This window comes from Liolophura sinensis, chromosome 1, assembly GCF_032854445.1.
Source record: "Liolophura sinensis isolate JHLJ2023 chromosome 1, CUHK_Ljap_v2, whole genome shotgun sequence".
In the NCBI taxonomy this organism is placed as follows: domain Eukaryota; kingdom Metazoa; phylum Mollusca; class Polyplacophora; order Chitonida; family Chitonidae; genus Liolophura; species Liolophura sinensis.
The window spans coordinates 73,417,231-73,435,023 of record NC_088295.1 but is presented as its reverse complement, the minus strand read 5'-3'; the positions used below and the strand labels follow the sequence as shown (position 1 = coordinate 73,435,023).

Here is a 17,793-nt window from a genome sequence, read left to right as displayed (position 1 = left end):
ATAAAGGAAAAGACCTCTAAAAATCGAAGTAGGTATCACAAAATAGACCACTTAAAAATTTGCATAAATATACTTTCATTTATTTTTTTAGATTTTTGTGAAAGCGATATGTTCAAAGAGGCATTCAAACATTTGAATTCTAAGGTGGCTCTATGGACCATACTATCAGAGATTAGAAACTCTGAAGTTTTTTCCACTCTAATCACGATACTGAATGTTGGAATAACTCTTATAGTGCATGCGCAGGATGGGATATCAGGAATTGTCAGCTCACAACAAGTGATAACATCACTTCTCTCGCGCTATTACAATACCTGATATCCAATCCCCAGCATGCACAAGGTGTATAATATGCATAGTATACACTACACACACATTATCTGGGTGCAGTCATCATGTACAAACTAAGTTTTGGGGTTTTGGGGGGGGTTTTGGCCAATAGTGGAAGTAAGATTGATTTATAAATATTAACTTGATTGCTGTTAAATGTCACTGGGGGTAAGCCACTATATTCTTTAGATAGTTGCAAACAAATTTTCCTACAAGTGACTTAGATGTTTGCATAATATATATTGCTGGAAGTCAAGTGATCTTAAGGAAATGTATGAAACTGCAAACAGCCCCATATGCCCCATCAACTTCCATTTCCCTGCCGAAGACTGGTATTGAACCTTCATATACTGTGCCTTGTGGTCGTTCGAAAATGTCAGGCTTTCAGATCCTATATCCATTCCTTGTCTGTTCAGGAGAAAACAATTCAATTCACCTTGAATATAATTCTGTTCCGCCACAGTGGTGATGCTTGCCAAGTTTCCACCATAATGAGAACAGAAGTTCTGAGCATCTGCATATGTCTTCTGTTCCTCGTGGAATTGGTAACAACCTCCAGAAGAGGAGAGCTCCTCCCAGAAGGGCCCACAATTCACGCTCCATGGTCCTGTAAGCACCCAAACAATAAACATGATATGTCATATCAAATTATGGTCTATTTACATGTAATAATATTAGTTAAGCCTGGAACAACAAAGTTTGTAGTCTTTCCTTTCTACTATCATTAAAAAGGCTTATTAGTTCAGCTTATTAGTAAAAATGCTGGAAATAATACACAAATGCATAGGTTTAGATGTGCCTGTAGACAAATTAGTGCATCAGTAAAATCATAGGTGGCCATGGTCAGTGTTTTACATTTTTGTTAACATGTCTACTTATTTAAACAAGTCTTAATCAAGCTTGACCAGCACTTTAAATACCGATATCACCTTGAACCCCCCCAAAAAATCCAATTTTCTAGCATTAATAATTTTAAGTAAGAGTAGCATATATATAATGAAAATACATTTATTTAGCATATGGGTGAGCATTATAAAAAAATATGCATATTCTTTAGCACTATCTTACTTTGGGTTGTCACAGCACTGGCTGTTGGTGTGCCTGCATTCACTGCAAAAAACAAAAACAAAAAATCAAGAGGATGACAAATAATAGTACATGTACATTTATTATCCGATAGTGTTTTAAAAACTATGCACTGTGAAACAATATGACATATTTAGATGTGAACTATTTGTACTCTCTCATACATACACAACTGCAGAATTTTATAGGTGTTATACACAAACTCAATTTGCCAGGAAAGATGTATAAAAACTTCCATGCCAATCCATGAATGATGTTTAGACCTGTAGTATGGACAAAATTACATCCATAGACATACTGTAAGTCTTCAACCTTTACAACAACTAAAGCAATGTTTTCAATGGAATTTATGCACACAATTATTGTGAAAATCATGCTAAAAATGATTTGTTTGTGTCATTAAAGGAAAAGACCTCTAAAAAACGAAGTAGGCATCACTAAATAGACCAGGGTGTATAAATATACTTTCATTCATTTTTTTAGATTTGTGTAAAAAGAGTTAAAGGCATTTAAACATCTGAATTGGGCTATACACACTACACTATAGTTTAGGAACTCTGACATCACAGGAAGTTTTTCCGACTCTAAACATGACACTTAATGTCGGAATAACTCTTTTGACCCATGAGTAAAGGATTACTGAAATGGTGTTCTCAAAAATTCCCTCATGGTGAACATCAGGAAAACATACTAGTGTGATATCGGAAATTTTGCATACACATGTATCACGGGGAAGACGCGTGAAGCTTTTCACAGAAACTTGTGCAGTGCTTTAGAAAAAGATGTGTCACAGATTCAATTTTAGTGCACACCAGTGACAACGTTTTATCATAATGATAGGTCAATTTGCAAGACATTTGTCTATGTGACATTAAAGTAGGGTGATGTTCCAAGATATATGGAATGACTTTCAAATTAGATATTTTCTGAAGCAACTTTATTTTACCATTAAAACTCAAATACAGTAACTTACATGCTGGTTTCTGACATACAAATCCATTGATATCGCTACAGTCTGTTGGTTTCCAAGTTCCCTTCCTTCTATAGTCATACACGGCCAACACACAGTCTTTGTTATCATCATTTATCTTGGTTACATCATGTCCAAACCAATTCATGTAGGAAGCCTGCCCAGCAGAAAATAGTCCCATAAACAAAAACTTCTTATTCTCCCACTATCAGGAACATATTTTAGTGATGTTGAAAATTAGTATATCAAGCTGAAGAAGAATAACGGTAATTGACTTAAAATTTCACTACTGACTATATTCAAGTTGCACATTTTTGTCTGAGTCTGAGAATTTTATTCATCTTAGAAAGATGTTTCAAGATTTGTTTGGAGGGCAGGATGATGTCCTTCTGTAACAATGGAAGTTTCCGAAGCAAAAGTAATATTTTACTTTGTTTATTTGCCTCCAAAAGTGCATCTTCTGAGGAGAAACTTTAGGTCATTTATCAAACACGCCTCACAACATCCTGAATAGATTACAACAATAGTAAGGCTACATGTATAATGTACAAAATTATTTCAGTCCAATTTAATAAGCCATTATTTCATTCAGTGGTACGAGCAGTTATTACATTATACCATAATAAGGGTACACACGCATCACAAGTGATGCAACATGAAAAGACCACAAGCATTTTGGAAGAGTTGCGTGAGCAAAAAACATGTCCCCCTACTGTTATAAAGTCCACATGTACAGCGCAATTGGCCTGTTTGTCAAAAACAGACAAAACAATCCAAAAAATTTAATTCTGCTTGGCACAGCCAAACCATTGGTTTCAATTCATAATGATGAGCTATGATGAGCTATTATGAGAAAATGTCTGGAGTGAACAGTGAGAGCTAAAAAAAAGTTAAAAAACAAGAGTGTTTTAATACAAAAGGGATCAAGACACCCCAAAAAATCAAACTAAATCAATACAATTTACCACGATGAGCTGTTATCTCTGGACAGCCGATTGCTGGCAGACTACTCCTTACCTGGTTACCGTCAATCCAGGTGAATGTTCCCTCCACTCCCATATCATTCAGTCCTATCCACATATTTCCTCGCAGGTATCCTAAACATTAACACGACATTCAGTCATTAACAATCCTAACAGCCCGGTCCCATACATATAAGGTTACCTCCATGCAGGTCCTGTCAGGTAGCAATTCAGGATTATGAATGTACAGTACAGAAGATGCATGTAAATTTAGTTTCAAAGGAACATAGCACTGAAAGAAAGTCAGAATCTTTGAGTCGGCCCAGCTAAATGAACAAAATGACTTGCATTTGACTCCTAACTAAACCTCCTGGGCCTATATTTTCAAAACAATGACAATTAAGAGAATTATTAGGGATAATCCCTCACTGATTTGTAAACAATTTGTAATTCCCAACAATCTCTACAGCAGAACTGAAGTTACTTGGTAGACTGCATAATTACAACACAATAGTGTGTCTCACATTTCAAGTTTGCTGAACATCTTCTGAAGATGTATATTACATAAAACTAAATAAAAAAACAAAAAAACAAAAAATTCCTAAAAATTTAAGAAAAAATGTTCATTATCATGAGTAACAGTTACCAAGAACTATGGTCAGATGATGTATCACTAAATTGTCATTCACCAAGTGGGCTATCAAATCCATAGCCAATATGGAAGATCACTTGCACTTTACTCACCTCGATATGGCTGAAATATTGCTGATGTGGAGTTAAGCCCTAATCATTTATTCACTAATAACTGGTCATGGACAAGTAGTCTACATGAATATGTCTACTTACTGTTAAGGTATGACTGTGCACTAGAGTCTGTTATTGTGGCTAAATCCCCTCCAAGTTGTTTACAGGCTTTCTCAGCATCCCCCCAGTTCAGGAGAGTTGTGGTGTTAAACTTATAGCAGTGATCATCGGTGTGGCTGTTGAAAATGGACCAGCCTCTCTCACATACATAGCGAGCTACAAAAAGAAAACAGAAAAATCATTACAGTAGTTACATCAAGCTGATTTACACATTGGGTTACCAGACGGTGGATATATGAAGAACTTCATGGTCAAGCAAACAAGCATGAGCTGCCAGAATATTTCAAGGGCCACAACAGAAAGAAAAAAACGGCAACAATTTTGTTGAAAATGAATGAAGAGATCGAACCTGATCTCGAATTTGATCTGTAACTTGTCATAGTGAGGCAACATGTTTGTACCACACTTTAATTCACGATGAAGAACTGATTTGAAGACAATCTACAAAATTATCATAAAACATTCAAAGAAAATTGTTGAAAATAGATGAAACAGTCTAAAATTCATGGTGTAAATATGACTGAGGGCTTGGAAATTTTTTTTTAGAAACTGCGTCACCACAGCCTGGAGGATAGACAGATGAGGTGTAAACCCTGCAGCACCAGCATGGCACTAATAATGACACCATTCTGTAGTTCAAATATTGTTTAATATTGAAGTAAAACACTTTCATTTCCAAACTTGCAGCAATAAACATGCCCATTCTGAGATATCTAATACAAAAGCGGTCTCCTACAGTTTTTATAAACCTGATCAACTATAATAAATGCTGTATGCTACTTCTGGTCAAAAAAACAAAGTTGACAGAGAGCGTTTAACCTTACAATTGGGAAGCAATCAATAATGATACTATAGAACTTCAAAAATCAAAAATACATACTTAATGTTTCATTATTCCATTTCAGCAAAATAAAACGCCAAAATATTATGTAAAAGTTGTCAGTGGCACAAAAAATTTTTATAAAAACATAAACAATACTCAAAAATAATAAAACTTACAAAGGTGGTTAATACAGTGCATTGCACATAAGCCTACTCAAGTTGTTTAATCTTTCGTTTATATTTATAAATGCATTTGTTTATTTATTTCACTTACATGTATTTAATGTTTATTACATTTAGTAATTAATGATCATTTTAACAGCCATAATGGTAATGCATTACAACAACTACAGTCCATTCCTGCCACTTAGTACAGGTACATGGATTTGTGTCCCTTGAATTTCGCCTTACGTGTTGGTGTTGTTGCTGGTACAACTGCCACTGTGGAGGGTATTTGACAGGCCACGCCTCTCAGCTGGGTACAGTATGTTGTAGCTGTCCACTGGCCTCTTGTGCTCGCTAAAATAAGAGAAATATAATAGAAAATCATGCAGTGCATACTATGACCCAGTTTGTTTTATTGTTCCTTACTTAATTTTTCACTTATACAACATCAGTCTTATGGGCTGAAGGAAAGACAGGAGTGCCCCACATAGATCACCAACCAATGGTAAGTCACTGACAAACTTTCACATGTGTACCAAGAGATATACATACCATACTCGTGGAAGATACATGTAAGTTGCCTTTAACTAATATATAAGAAGTGTACTTAACCACATCTGTCAACAAGGAGCCTCAGTTTTAATCATCTTTAAATCTATTTTGTTGCATAGTTGGAATAAGCACCCTTGTGGGCATGTCAATTACACACCCAGCAAAATATAAATTCTTGAATCTGGAATAACACAGTGAAAATAGGGGTAGAAACCAATTTGTCATTATTTCATTGCTGTGTAACTCACAGGTATAGATGTAGGCACAGCGATTGTAGGAGGAAGACCTGGGAGTGCTCTGCCAGTTGGAGTAGGTCAATGCTGCACCGCTAGACCAAGCAAATGTGGACCTTCCTGTGAAAGACAAACGCAGTCATACCAAACATATACAGATCTACATATAAAATTACATTCATTACTGTTTGGCTGTTGTTTATCTGTACATGTGTGTGCATTTATTTCGGCTGACAGTCCAGTAGTTCTATTGTTCTTATCTGGAATTAACCATCAACCTCAACAGTATATGCTGGTACCTAATTCTGAAACCTTTTCACATATGAAAGAGCAACTTTCAGTGCAATTTATCCACATTTTTAAAGCCAGATCAGTTCGATTGGCCAGTTTCAGGGCTTTTTACCTGAGAGACCAAGCCTCAAATAACACAAACATTAGTCAATGTTACAATGTTGCATTGATCCTATTTGAGAGACCAAGCCACAAATAAGATAAACCTGAGTCAATGGTACAATGTTGTTTCAATCCTATCTAAAAGACCAAGCCACATATAAGATAAACCTGAGTCAATGGCACAATGTTGTGTCAATCCTACTTGAGACACCAATCCACAAATGAGATAAACCTAAGTCAATGGGTAAATCATGTGTTAATCTTACCTGAGAGACCAAGCCACAAATGAGATAAACCTGTGTCAGTGGTACAAAGTTGTGTTAATCCTACCTGAGAGACCAATTAACAAATGAGATAAACCAGAGTCAATGGGTAAATGTTGTGTTAATCTTACCTGAGAGACCAAGCCACATATAAGATAAACCCGATTCACGCAGCTCTTCCAGGTAACCATTCAAAAACTGTTGAATGTCAGCACTAAAGTATAGAGGATGACGAAAAAAAAAGATAATATCATTTGGTTACTAACTATGGCATGTGCACAGAAATTTAGAAAACTACTGTATGAGAACATAAGGCAGACTATGCCACCAAGTACTCTTACTTGACAATGGTAGAAAATCTACCAGTTCCATCATTTATGTATTAATGCCATTTTACACATCTTTCACTCAGGTTTATCTTGGTGAAAGGTGCTTAAGGCATGGAAAACTAGAGAGAGGTGCGTGTGGTGTGTGTGGTGGGGGGAATGCATCTTGCCAAGCATGCCAAGCACCTGACATACCCCATAAAGGAAGGCCTCAGCTGGGCAAGTGCTGGATTTGAGCCTGTATCCTGAGGCTATTACTATACTTGGCTGGGGCGAGTTGAACCGGCACCTTGTGTGTCATGACAACTGAAAGGCAAAAACCTTTGCCTCTAGATCATATCCTGCTTCAGCTTTAACACTTATAATGGGTTTTTAGTGAACCAACATGTGGTCTGTAAACCTGTAACAAATGTTTCTGATCTGTGTCCATTCTCTACATTACAGTTACCTGGTGATTTCAAGCAAGCCTCCTCCCTGAGATTCACAATAAGACTTAGCGGAGTTCCAGGACACCAGAAATCGAGGGTCAAACTGATAACACATGGTGCCAAATGCTTTCCAGCCTGGGGCACAGATTGCTGAGGGTAACAAGAAATAGAACAATCATGACAATGACATTTAATAAAATTCAGACAGCGGATATGCTTCCAATAACCATAAGCATCAGATAAAAGATTAATGACAATTAAAAACAATGTATTCCTTAGCAAATAAATTCTTTCAAAAAGTATCAGAGTGTGCCAAGTGAAATGACCATACAAGTTTGTTTTGAGAAGGGAAATTTTTGTTCCTGTGATTCTGCAGATGATGATAATAATAACAATAATTCTCTATTGCGGACAAAACACTGGGAAAACTGAACTTTAAATTAAAAATTGCCTTTAATTTTGCCCTTGAAAAATGACTTTTAACCCTAATTATTTATTTGAATGGTGTTTTACGTTGTACTCAAGCATACTTCACTTATACTACGGTGGCCAGTATTATGGTGGGAGGAAACTAGGCAGAGCATGGGGGAAACCCACGACCATCTGCAGGTTGCTGGAAGACCTTCTAATAACTTCATACATAGTCAATAGATACAGAACCTACCCTCTGGTTTTTGACATATGTATTGTCTTTCTTCATCACAGGCTTTAGGAGCCCAGCCCATCAGAGGGTCATTATCTATGTGCTCAACAGCACACGTATTGTTTGCCTGGGTACTGAAACAACACAATACATCATAGCAATAAACATGACAAACCATAAAAATCAAATTACAGTAATTCAAAAACTGTTTCACTTCTACTGATTATGATATACACACACACAAAAAAAATTTTCTATCTCAACAGTTATGAAATTACTGATTTTTTTATTTAGCTTCGTTTGTGAGATTGTTATTCGTAATTAAAGCTATTTCATCCATGTGTCACCACAGAATGTCAGACAGCAACTAATATCTCCATATAATGCTACTCACTTGGTCACCGATGGCTGTGTCTTCCAGAATGGACTGGTTGATATGACAGATCCATTAGCCCACTGCCACTGAACATTGCCACCTTGCTGCAATTTTAGACATGAGGCAATCACGCCTTACCCTAGCATACATGTAGTGTTCAGTAACACTGTACTTGATATGAAAGTGCATTTTAGAGGTATTTAAAGGGATAGAAAAGCAATTCTGATTGGCCGATTTGAGAGATACATGGCTATACCCTGCCTAAACTGAATTTTAGATATGGTGCATTTATTCAAGCGTGCCCAAGGCGAGAAAATTTAACCCAGGAAACCCAATCTCCCCTGTCAAGCAATCAACATCAATTGTGTATCTCTTTAAGGTTCATACAATATCAGTCTTTGTGGTGCACTTTTCCACACAAGCTTCTAGGATCTAGAGAACTCTCATTATCACATTGATCATGGTAACTTAATCATGGGTGCAAGTTTTTGACAAGTGCGGCAGATACAATTAAAAATGTATGACAAGTTGAACCATATATATAAACACACATCTGGTGGCTGTATACTATTTATGACTTGTTGAGTATCCAGGTGTATGTATGTCTGTCTGTATGTATGTATGTATGTATGCTTGGGTTTTTCCTTTGTAGTTAACAATTTCAGTTATATGTTGACAAGGAGTCATTCAGTGTGTGTATATACATGTTTATGTATAAATACGTTCTGTTTCTGTACAGTCCTGTTTCCTTGCTCTCCCCTTTACGTGCTAACTGCAAAGTGAGGCAGAAACGGGTAACATCTTTAAAGTTTTACCCGACCAGGGTTTGAGCCCAGAACTCACAGCTTTGGGCCTCTGAACACTAATTCACCAAAGCAGGTAGTATTCATATTGAAAGTTTCCTGAGTAGCAAATCTAAGACTTTTGTTTTATATCAATCCACACAGCATGAATCGTCCACAACTTACAAGTGCACTCATCAGTCCAATCCAAGAGTCTCTCCTATTGCTGACTGCCAAATCATATACAGCCCTCTGTTCATTCTTAGTCATAGGCCGCGCCAGAACAGCCCCATGGTTCTCACAGTCCAACCTGCAAGCATTACACTCTCTCCATCTCACATCCTATGTCATACAATGTGTCATGTAAGTAAATGAACTTATCTGTACAAAAGACTTTCGAACATTTTAAAAAAAAATTATGAATCTAAGACCCCTCACAGAGGTGTTATTGAAAAACCTTATAAACAAATATGTAAATCTGTGATGAAGCCACACTTGCCGATGAAAACAGAAAAAAAAAAAAAAAGAATAAAAAATAAATCCTGAAAACACCTCAACACAAAATCTGCATCATGCAGAAAAATTCTAAACTTACTTAGCATCAGGCCATTGTTTTCTGTAATCAAAAAACTTGTAGCAGTTTCCATGGTGACTTTCCCAGCCACTGTCAGAGTCACAGTAAGCGGGTGCAGCTGAGGAAATGTTAGAAAAATTACATCATGTAATCTTGGGAAAATAATAAAAATATACATTTTACATGAATATTCATAAATTGTGAAATAAGATGTATCACAGTTTACTCTCCCTGTTACATAAATCTTTTATTTAAGGAGACTAAAAAGGATTTATATCATCAAGAAAATATTCTATCTGTTCACTGGTGCCACCACACTTGACATTTTTTCTTCTATATGACGGCTACTAAGTATTCTAAATGGAGAAAACCAGATACATTGATGAAATTTATCAAGTGTAAAGTAAACTTGTAAGCCACATTGGTGAAAGATGAGTCATCTTAAAGAAACTTAAACCCCCATGAGCACTATCACCAGTTTATTGTCACAAGCCCCATCAGCAATGAAAGCAGGAATGACAGAATAACAATTCAGATTAATAGCAGATATATAACTGAACAATAAACAAACTTGACTTATCTATAAATTTAAATAAGAAGAAAGACCTTATTTCTGACCTGCATAAATAAAAAATTTTGGCCACCTTATGGCTGGTATGATAAGAAAAATGCATCAAAATTTTAATTTCCAGTAACATATAAATGTAAAAGCATTTTGGTGAGGTTTCAAATTCTGACTAAAGTCAGGAATGCTTTTGTGGGGTCAGTCCCTAGACTTACTGAGGTCTCTCTGACAGATATAGGCTTTCTCCTGAGCACAGCTAGCCACCGACAGGCCTATCCCAGTGTCCACTTGAGCTATACGAGCACAGCCAGGGCTGATGGCATTGTTTGGCTGATTGGACATCCACAACCTGAAGAGAAAACAAAGTGACAGGTGCAATGTTTAGCTCATAGAAGAACTTTAATGTATAGGTAATACAATTATTAAATATACATAAATCAAAATACTTGTAGTTTGAAATTTATCCAGCACACACATAAGACAATTGCACTAGCAATTAAATACATGAAGTCAATCTTAAGCACACAGTATCAATGCACTTATGAAATGATAACATTACTGTTTCAACCAGCCTTTATTTAACTGGCGTTTCAAAAATATAACTCATCAAAAATTAATAAATTAAGCAATTCATTGATCTTCAGAATGTAAGAAGGGTGCTTAAGGTAAATCATCTAAAGTTATGCCCTGAGACGCGAAAAGCGTATACCAGGATTCATTGCGCTGACTGGCTGGTCGCCACGGGAGAGCATCAGGGATGGTCAGGAGATAATACTGACAGTTCAAGATTGCAACAAACTAGCTCACGCTGCACCCCGAACAGTTTGCCTATGCTCCTACCACCAACTGTTCATGTTTTCCTGAGTTTTATTCATAATTTTAGTACATGCACTTTGCAACAGGTTGATTGTTTTATTATCATTATTTTTGTTAAATAGGAATTTTGACTATTTGTTTCTTAATTTGATTGGTGTTTTACGCCGTACTCAATAATATTTCACTTATACAACGGCACCCTGCATGGAGAAAACCCGGTAGAGCCCGGCGGAAACCCACGACCATCCGCAGGTTGCTGCAAGGCCTTCTCACTTTATAGCCGGAGAGGAAGCCAGCATGAGCTGGTCTTGAACTCACAAAGACCGCAATTGTGAGAGGCTCCTAGGTCGCGAAGAGGTTGCTGCAAGGCCTTCTCACTTTATAGCCGGAGAGGAAGCCAGCATGAGCTGGTCTTGAACTCACAAAGACCGCAATTGTGAGAGGCTCCTAGGTCATTACGCTGTGCTAGTGCGCTAACCACATGAGCCTCGGAGGCCACCTTAAGTATGACTACCCCTACCTTCACGCATGTGGAGGGTCATGTCAAATATCCGTTTTTAAACTGCAGGGCTCTCCGTATACAAGGCTGTAGCAGAGTTTAGCACACCGCGCATGCATAATTGCCAACTAGGCCTACCAGCAGACTAGATAAAGACATCAAATTGCCATCAAAGCGACAGCTACAACCGTGCGCTTGCACTGCTGCAGCATTCTGGCGTAATTGGAAAGACCGTCAACTTCCGGCCATATTTCGTAAACATCAATGCTTAATTTACTTAATATTTAATTGAGTCCCCTCGGATGAAAATTTAGTCATACAGATTGGTTTTATCTATATGTAGATACAAGAGACTTACAATCACAGGACTAGACACTCCCACGTATCTACCCAATGTTCACATGATTTATGCTGGCAGCAGGCAATTTACAAAGCCAGTGACAGTGTTGTGTGAACCCCTAATGTGATAACAACTCAAACAAATCCTGTCCCCCAGTATGCCAGACTTGCACACAGTGCTACCGAAAACAGGTAAAAGTAAATCTTGACAATTTTTGGAAACCTTGCATGGAGTAAGTTTTCTGTTCAATGCAGGTTCCCAATATAAAAACACAGGAAAGGGAACTCTTCTGCAATAGGAAGACAGTTCCAACTATAAAGAAACAAAATGTCCGTGTAGACTGGCATATTAAATTGGAATTACATGGACAATGGAAGCCGATGACAGATATTGATGACAGTGAAATTCGTTTTAGCTGAAGTACATTTGTACACATATTCGTTAGATAATGAGGGCTCTCAGCAAACAACCCTTCACCTAATAACGGTGTGAGGTAACTTTCAAGTAGGCCTAACCCGAATAATCAATTTATCTGCAGTGTACATTGTGCATGTAGATTCCTTGTTTGGCATGGTCATACTTTTAAACAGTGTTTGGAATTTAAAGGTTTGTAATAGACTTCGCCTGTCTTAATACTTTCTTCAATTTGATTCACATGTATATGTAGAAATGTTCACGTAGGCCTACTAGTCAAGACACCTGCACACCTCACTATCACCCCATATGGCGAGGTTTAGCAACCAGAGCTACTAAGTGCCATGCACGTTAATGAAACGGGCAGGAGGCTAATCAAGCTCTTCTGTCATATTGCTGCCAACTCAGATCATGCGAAAGTAAATGACAGTAACTCACACACGAAACTTTAGGTTTGCCATCTCATTTTGAACTTAACACATGTAGCTATATGTATCATACCATAAAATGCCAATTTAGAGAACTTACACTCTGACTCAGCAAATCTGCACAATTTAATGGAGAATAACTTAACTTCTGTGACATTTGGGAACTTGTAACTACATACCCTCCATGGATATGGATCATAACTTTAGTACCCAAATCCAGAGAACAACTTACCCTAAGCTGTTATCAACCGCGGTCCCATCTGACCAGGACCAGTTGTTTCCTGACATCTTTTTCAGACTTGTCCACCATTCTGTTGTGGTGGAGTCACTTTGTACTCGCTTTGAAACTTCACCTTGGATCCATTGCTGCAATTAGGTCATATTCACTACATACAACAATGATAGCTATTTCACTAGAAAAAAAAAACACCTTACCTTCAGATAAACAGTCATTCTAAAAGTTTATCAGTCATTTAATAAAGTACATGTTATAAAGTTTCACACAAAATTTGATAAAGTTCAGTAGATTATTTCGGGAAATACAGCAAATACAACACAGGCAAAGTACGCATGCTGCTCATTTCTGAAAAGAAATTATTTTTAAAGCAACTGATAACCTTTGTCAAGTGTAACGTACAAACTTACACAAGACAATGGTCTTCAGTTCAACCGATAAAAAAAATAGACTGCACAAAAGGACCTAGAAAATTTCTGTTCAAGACTGGAATTGAACCTGTACTTTACATGGACATGAAAAATGACACCCCATCTCACAATCCCTCAACTTCAACATTTTAGGACACCGTCTTTTTGGAAAACATGTACAAAATTCTTATATTTTTAACATTTTTAACTTGTTTTTGATTATAACACAGCTACTATTCAGAAAATACCAACTGATAACCTAAATGTGCATCATGCTAAACATATTCTATAAGATAAACAGAACATAAACCATTATTTTCTGTTTCACGCAATGTTCCTAGAGTGTCCTGATGTGTACATGTATGAAGAGATCTAGTTAGCAAAAAACCAGTACAGGAAACTGTTACAAGATCTGAAATTAGTAAGATTAACCCACACATAAGCATCAACTGCTGTACATTTACACTGTTTTGACATGAAGCTTTTTTGTCACATCCAATAAAAAAGCATTTTTACCAGCAATGCTGTGTTGTTTATCTTGACTAATGTTCCTTTCATTCCCACACAGGCAGCCTGAGCATCGTCCCAACTCTTGGCATTCTCGTGTGACACAAACATGTAACATGCTGAGCCCCAGGACGCATTGACCAACCAGATGGACATGTCTGGCTTCTCACTGCAAAACAACAAAAATGGAATAATCAATAGAATATATAAAACATAGTTGTAAAATTGAGGGGACACTTGCAAACCAAAAATAAAACAGGTGAAAGGCATAGGCCTACATCCCAACAACACTACCTCATAAAATAAATTTTCAGAATGAAGAATAACGGACATTTTGCTAAATATCCTAGGTATGGAACTGGGCACACTTTCCATGATAATCCCGCCTATGCTTTGTAATCTTATCTGATAAAGATGCAATGAATATCCATCAATGATGCTGCAGGAGGCCTGATCTGACAGATACCAGTGCTAATGTTGTTGTTGTAATTTGTACCTTGGCACCATCTTAATACATTTGATTAATTTAATTTAATGTTTCTGCGTACACTGTAAATGAACGAAAGTAATCCTTCGCGCATTAAACTGCACTCTAAAACAGGTTACCTAAGACAATTTCTCATGTCTATCGAACAGGTTGGTCGCTACATTCCGCAGAAGTTGTTTGAGACACTTCGTCCTCCGCGCGCAGAGGCAGGCGGTAAACATTGGGCTAAGAGTGATCTCCCTTTAATCAGTTTATCACTAACCATGGGGGTCCATATAAACCCCATTAATGTAACAAATGTTTCATACAATATTAGTCATTCTGTTAGTCTGTTGGTTGGTCGGTCGGTCGGTCGATAAATATTGGTCAGATGTTTAACATTCTGTAGTTTAACATATGGCATTCACTTCTCGGGGAGCTTGATGGCAGTACGACGTGCTTGTCTTGACTTTTACAAACAATACGGTAATTTACCTAGCCAACGAGTACCGGCACATGTGGTGTGCATGTTGGGCTACTGTGTGGGGAAGATGGCATCGTAGCTCATGTACATCTCTTGTGTAGGCTACATATGGAGTGATTCATATCTATACCTTCATAAAATTGAAACATATTTATTTAAACGTGAAAATTTATTATAGAGGTTCTCGCCGGCTCATATGCTGGGTCGCTTTTACCGCGTGCGCGTTGAGTTACGTGTTCGAATCCAGCTCTAGTTTCTTCATCTGCGGCTTAAATTTAGGTTGTGAGGTTTTTCACGTAGGCCTACCAGGCGAATGAACGTAGATTACTGTGTTCACATGAATGGCGTCATAAGTGAAAAATTCTTAAGTAAAATAAATAATACCGGTAAATAAAAACGTGATCAAGCCTTTTTCAGTTATATTTCTCCACAGGAATAAAGTTCATGAGAGAAGGAATCCACCCTGCCCTTGTCACCGTACCTCTCTTAAAGCGGGATGAGTTGCATTTGTTTATTTATTTCATATTTTTATGTATTTTTTCATTTGTGGCTTAATTCCATACAGTATCGCTAGGTGACCTAAACCCACACGTATTCATACCGCATCCATGTTTAATGTGTTAAAAAGTGTATATATCTATTCTGAAATTAAGTTTCATCCCGTTAGGCTTATATGTGTCGTGAGCCTCCATACACAGAAGTACAGAAATCTCAAAAGTTTGAGACAAACTTCAGCCATCACGTGATTACCGCTTAGTACTTAACTTGTTTTAACCAAATATGTGGTAAATGTCTATATACACTGTAGATACATGCATGTATGTTAAACTGTTTCCCGTACCAAAAAAAAAAAACAAAAAAAACAAACAAACAAATACGCAGTATTCAACGTGACATAATTTATACATGTAACACGTTCGAAAATAAATCATGTATATGATGGAGACTAAAGATGGGTGGGAGTTTTTTTTTCTTTTAAACATACATATATATGGGGAGTTCAATCGGAGTACATAATAAGATATGACGGACGTCTTAGACCAGTGAGATATGTGATAATCTCGTGCGCCAAGCTGTCACTGAGTGATACGGACATCTCGTGGGTTAGTGCTGACAGGTAGCACGCACATATAGGCTTATCACACTCCTGAAGATAACAACAACATCTTGCCCTTCACCGATAAACCCGTCAACACTTATTTCTGGCGTAGAAATGATGAGCTGCATCTTTAGGACTATAACTTATTTGTCGGTTTGTCCGCCTGTACGTTTCAGTAGTATACCATAGTTTATATTCACAATGACAACGACAACTATATGATTATGACTGGTGGGAACAATATACACGGGCATATTTCACAACTCAGTCATGTATTTTACTTACTCAGACGGTATATATGCTATACTTATCATTTCTGAACAAACTATAACGTTAAACACATCTAGGGTGTATAGCTTATCTTTTTTTTACTAATGAGTATGACCCATACTGATATATAAAACTTAATTCTTGTATTGCTAACAAATGTCACAGTTTGATATAAGTATGATATAAATATGAATTTCTCTCTTAATTCCAATATATATGACAATGTGTGGAGGAAACAGGAGAGCATGGAGTAAACCACAAATCTTTGGTAAATCACTGATGAACTCTCCAACGTGTGACATGCGCGCATTGTGTATGGGGTTGTGTGTACGGCAGACAATGTAAGATGAAATAAATGACCCTATGTTAATGTATATACGAGCGCTGTTGAAAGCAAATTGCCATCAAGTCAATGAAAACAATGGATTCCGGAAATCTAAAAAAATCGCTTGGGGCTGTCTGGCATGGAATAAAACACCTATAAACTGAGATTGAATACATATAAAAAGTCGATGATGAAATCTCCCCTAGAATGGTTGTCAATTATTACATATTATTACATACTGATGTGTGTGACATCTTGTTTCTAAATGTCCTATTTTATAGCAGATCTTAGCGATATTTGTCTGTGCCGGTTGAGCTGGTCTTGATGAAAACGCTGTGATTTATGAACCAAACGGTTTTCGTCTATGCCATATAGTAAATCCCAAGGAGATATGAAAATGATGAGAAAAAAATAAATAATTAAGATTAAAAGAACAGAAAAGATTATAAATATGATACAGTAATATACAGACCAGTTTACACAAGTCTTGACTTGGCTCAGAATTGCATACTGAGTATTTGATGTCAGTGTTAGAAACCATGCATTGCCTTCCGCCATAATGCTGAGCGACGTCGAACAAGTGAAATATTCTAAATTGTTCTCTGTGTGTTTAGTATATCCAATTTTGTACATATTTTCGCTGACTGATTGTATTTGTAGACATCTATGCCACCCACAATGCTGATCTCAGGTTTCTGCCATAAATAATACCTCAGTGTTGTACGTTCGGCCACGAAACTTAAAATCAGATATATGTCGCCGATGAATGCTTTTACAACAAGGCTTAATCCGATCAGTATAAAATATTAATCAAAGAAAAAATGTTACCTTCATATATTGATAGAATGACTAAAATTGCCCCGACGTAGATAGCGTTCATCTTGGCCCGTTATCCTGAGATTTCTGGGGTGCTGAGAGATCGCTGTTAGCGTTAAGAGTCACGCCAACCACGGCGGGCGCATTACCAGGTGATGGATAAGAAATGACTTAACAAAAATACACCAGGTTTGTTTATATCAATCTCCGCCGTCTTCGTATCTATGTATCTCCTAAGGTATAGGCACCGACTTGAGAGATGCTATCACGGTCGAGATAAAAAGTCCAAAGTGTGAAGCATCTTTGATCAATACATTGAGTGCAAGTATTTTTATTGGTTGATTGGAAGC

General features: G+C 37.1%; 1 protein-coding gene across 3 annotated transcripts in view; it reads right to left on the bottom strand.

The window, feature by feature from the left end:
- The window catches only part of LOC135461366 (macrophage mannose receptor 1-like), a 44,237-nt gene extending 26,667 nt beyond the window's left edge, over nucleotides 1-17,570 (bottom strand). For 2 of the 3 annotated variants that reach the window (XM_064738409.1, XM_064738411.1), the window contains exons 1-17: nucleotides 14,590-14,666; nucleotides 13,993-14,152; nucleotides 13,064-13,197; nucleotides 10,550-10,683; nucleotides 9,791-9,887; nucleotides 9,382-9,505; nucleotides 8,432-8,517; nucleotides 8,059-8,171; nucleotides 7,415-7,544; nucleotides 6,772-6,854; nucleotides 6,000-6,104; nucleotides 5,446-5,553; nucleotides 4,195-4,368; nucleotides 3,404-3,483; nucleotides 2,390-2,543; nucleotides 1,399-1,440; nucleotides 767-937 (exon numbers count right to left, since the gene is read on the bottom strand). In XM_064738409.1, coding sequence (XP_064594479.1) covers nucleotides 767-937; nucleotides 1,399-1,440; nucleotides 2,390-2,543; nucleotides 3,404-3,483; nucleotides 4,195-4,368; nucleotides 5,446-5,553; nucleotides 6,000-6,104; nucleotides 6,772-6,854; nucleotides 7,415-7,544; nucleotides 8,059-8,171; nucleotides 8,432-8,517; nucleotides 9,382-9,505; nucleotides 9,791-9,887; nucleotides 10,550-10,683; nucleotides 13,064-13,197; nucleotides 13,993-14,152; nucleotides 14,590-14,606 — 1,912 coding nt within the window. In that variant the 5' untranslated portion in view covers nucleotides 14,607-14,666. Of the gene's footprint in view, nucleotides 1-766; nucleotides 938-1,398; nucleotides 1,441-2,389; nucleotides 2,544-3,403; nucleotides 3,484-4,194; nucleotides 4,369-5,445; nucleotides 5,554-5,999; nucleotides 6,105-6,771; nucleotides 6,855-7,414; nucleotides 7,545-8,058; nucleotides 8,172-8,431; nucleotides 8,518-9,381; nucleotides 9,506-9,790; nucleotides 9,888-10,549; nucleotides 10,684-13,063; nucleotides 13,198-13,992; nucleotides 14,153-14,589; nucleotides 14,667-17,455 lie in introns of those variants that run through there. The other variant, XM_064738410.1, reaches the window with a different exon arrangement.
- Between the last annotated feature and the right edge of the window lie 223 nt (nucleotides 17,571-17,793).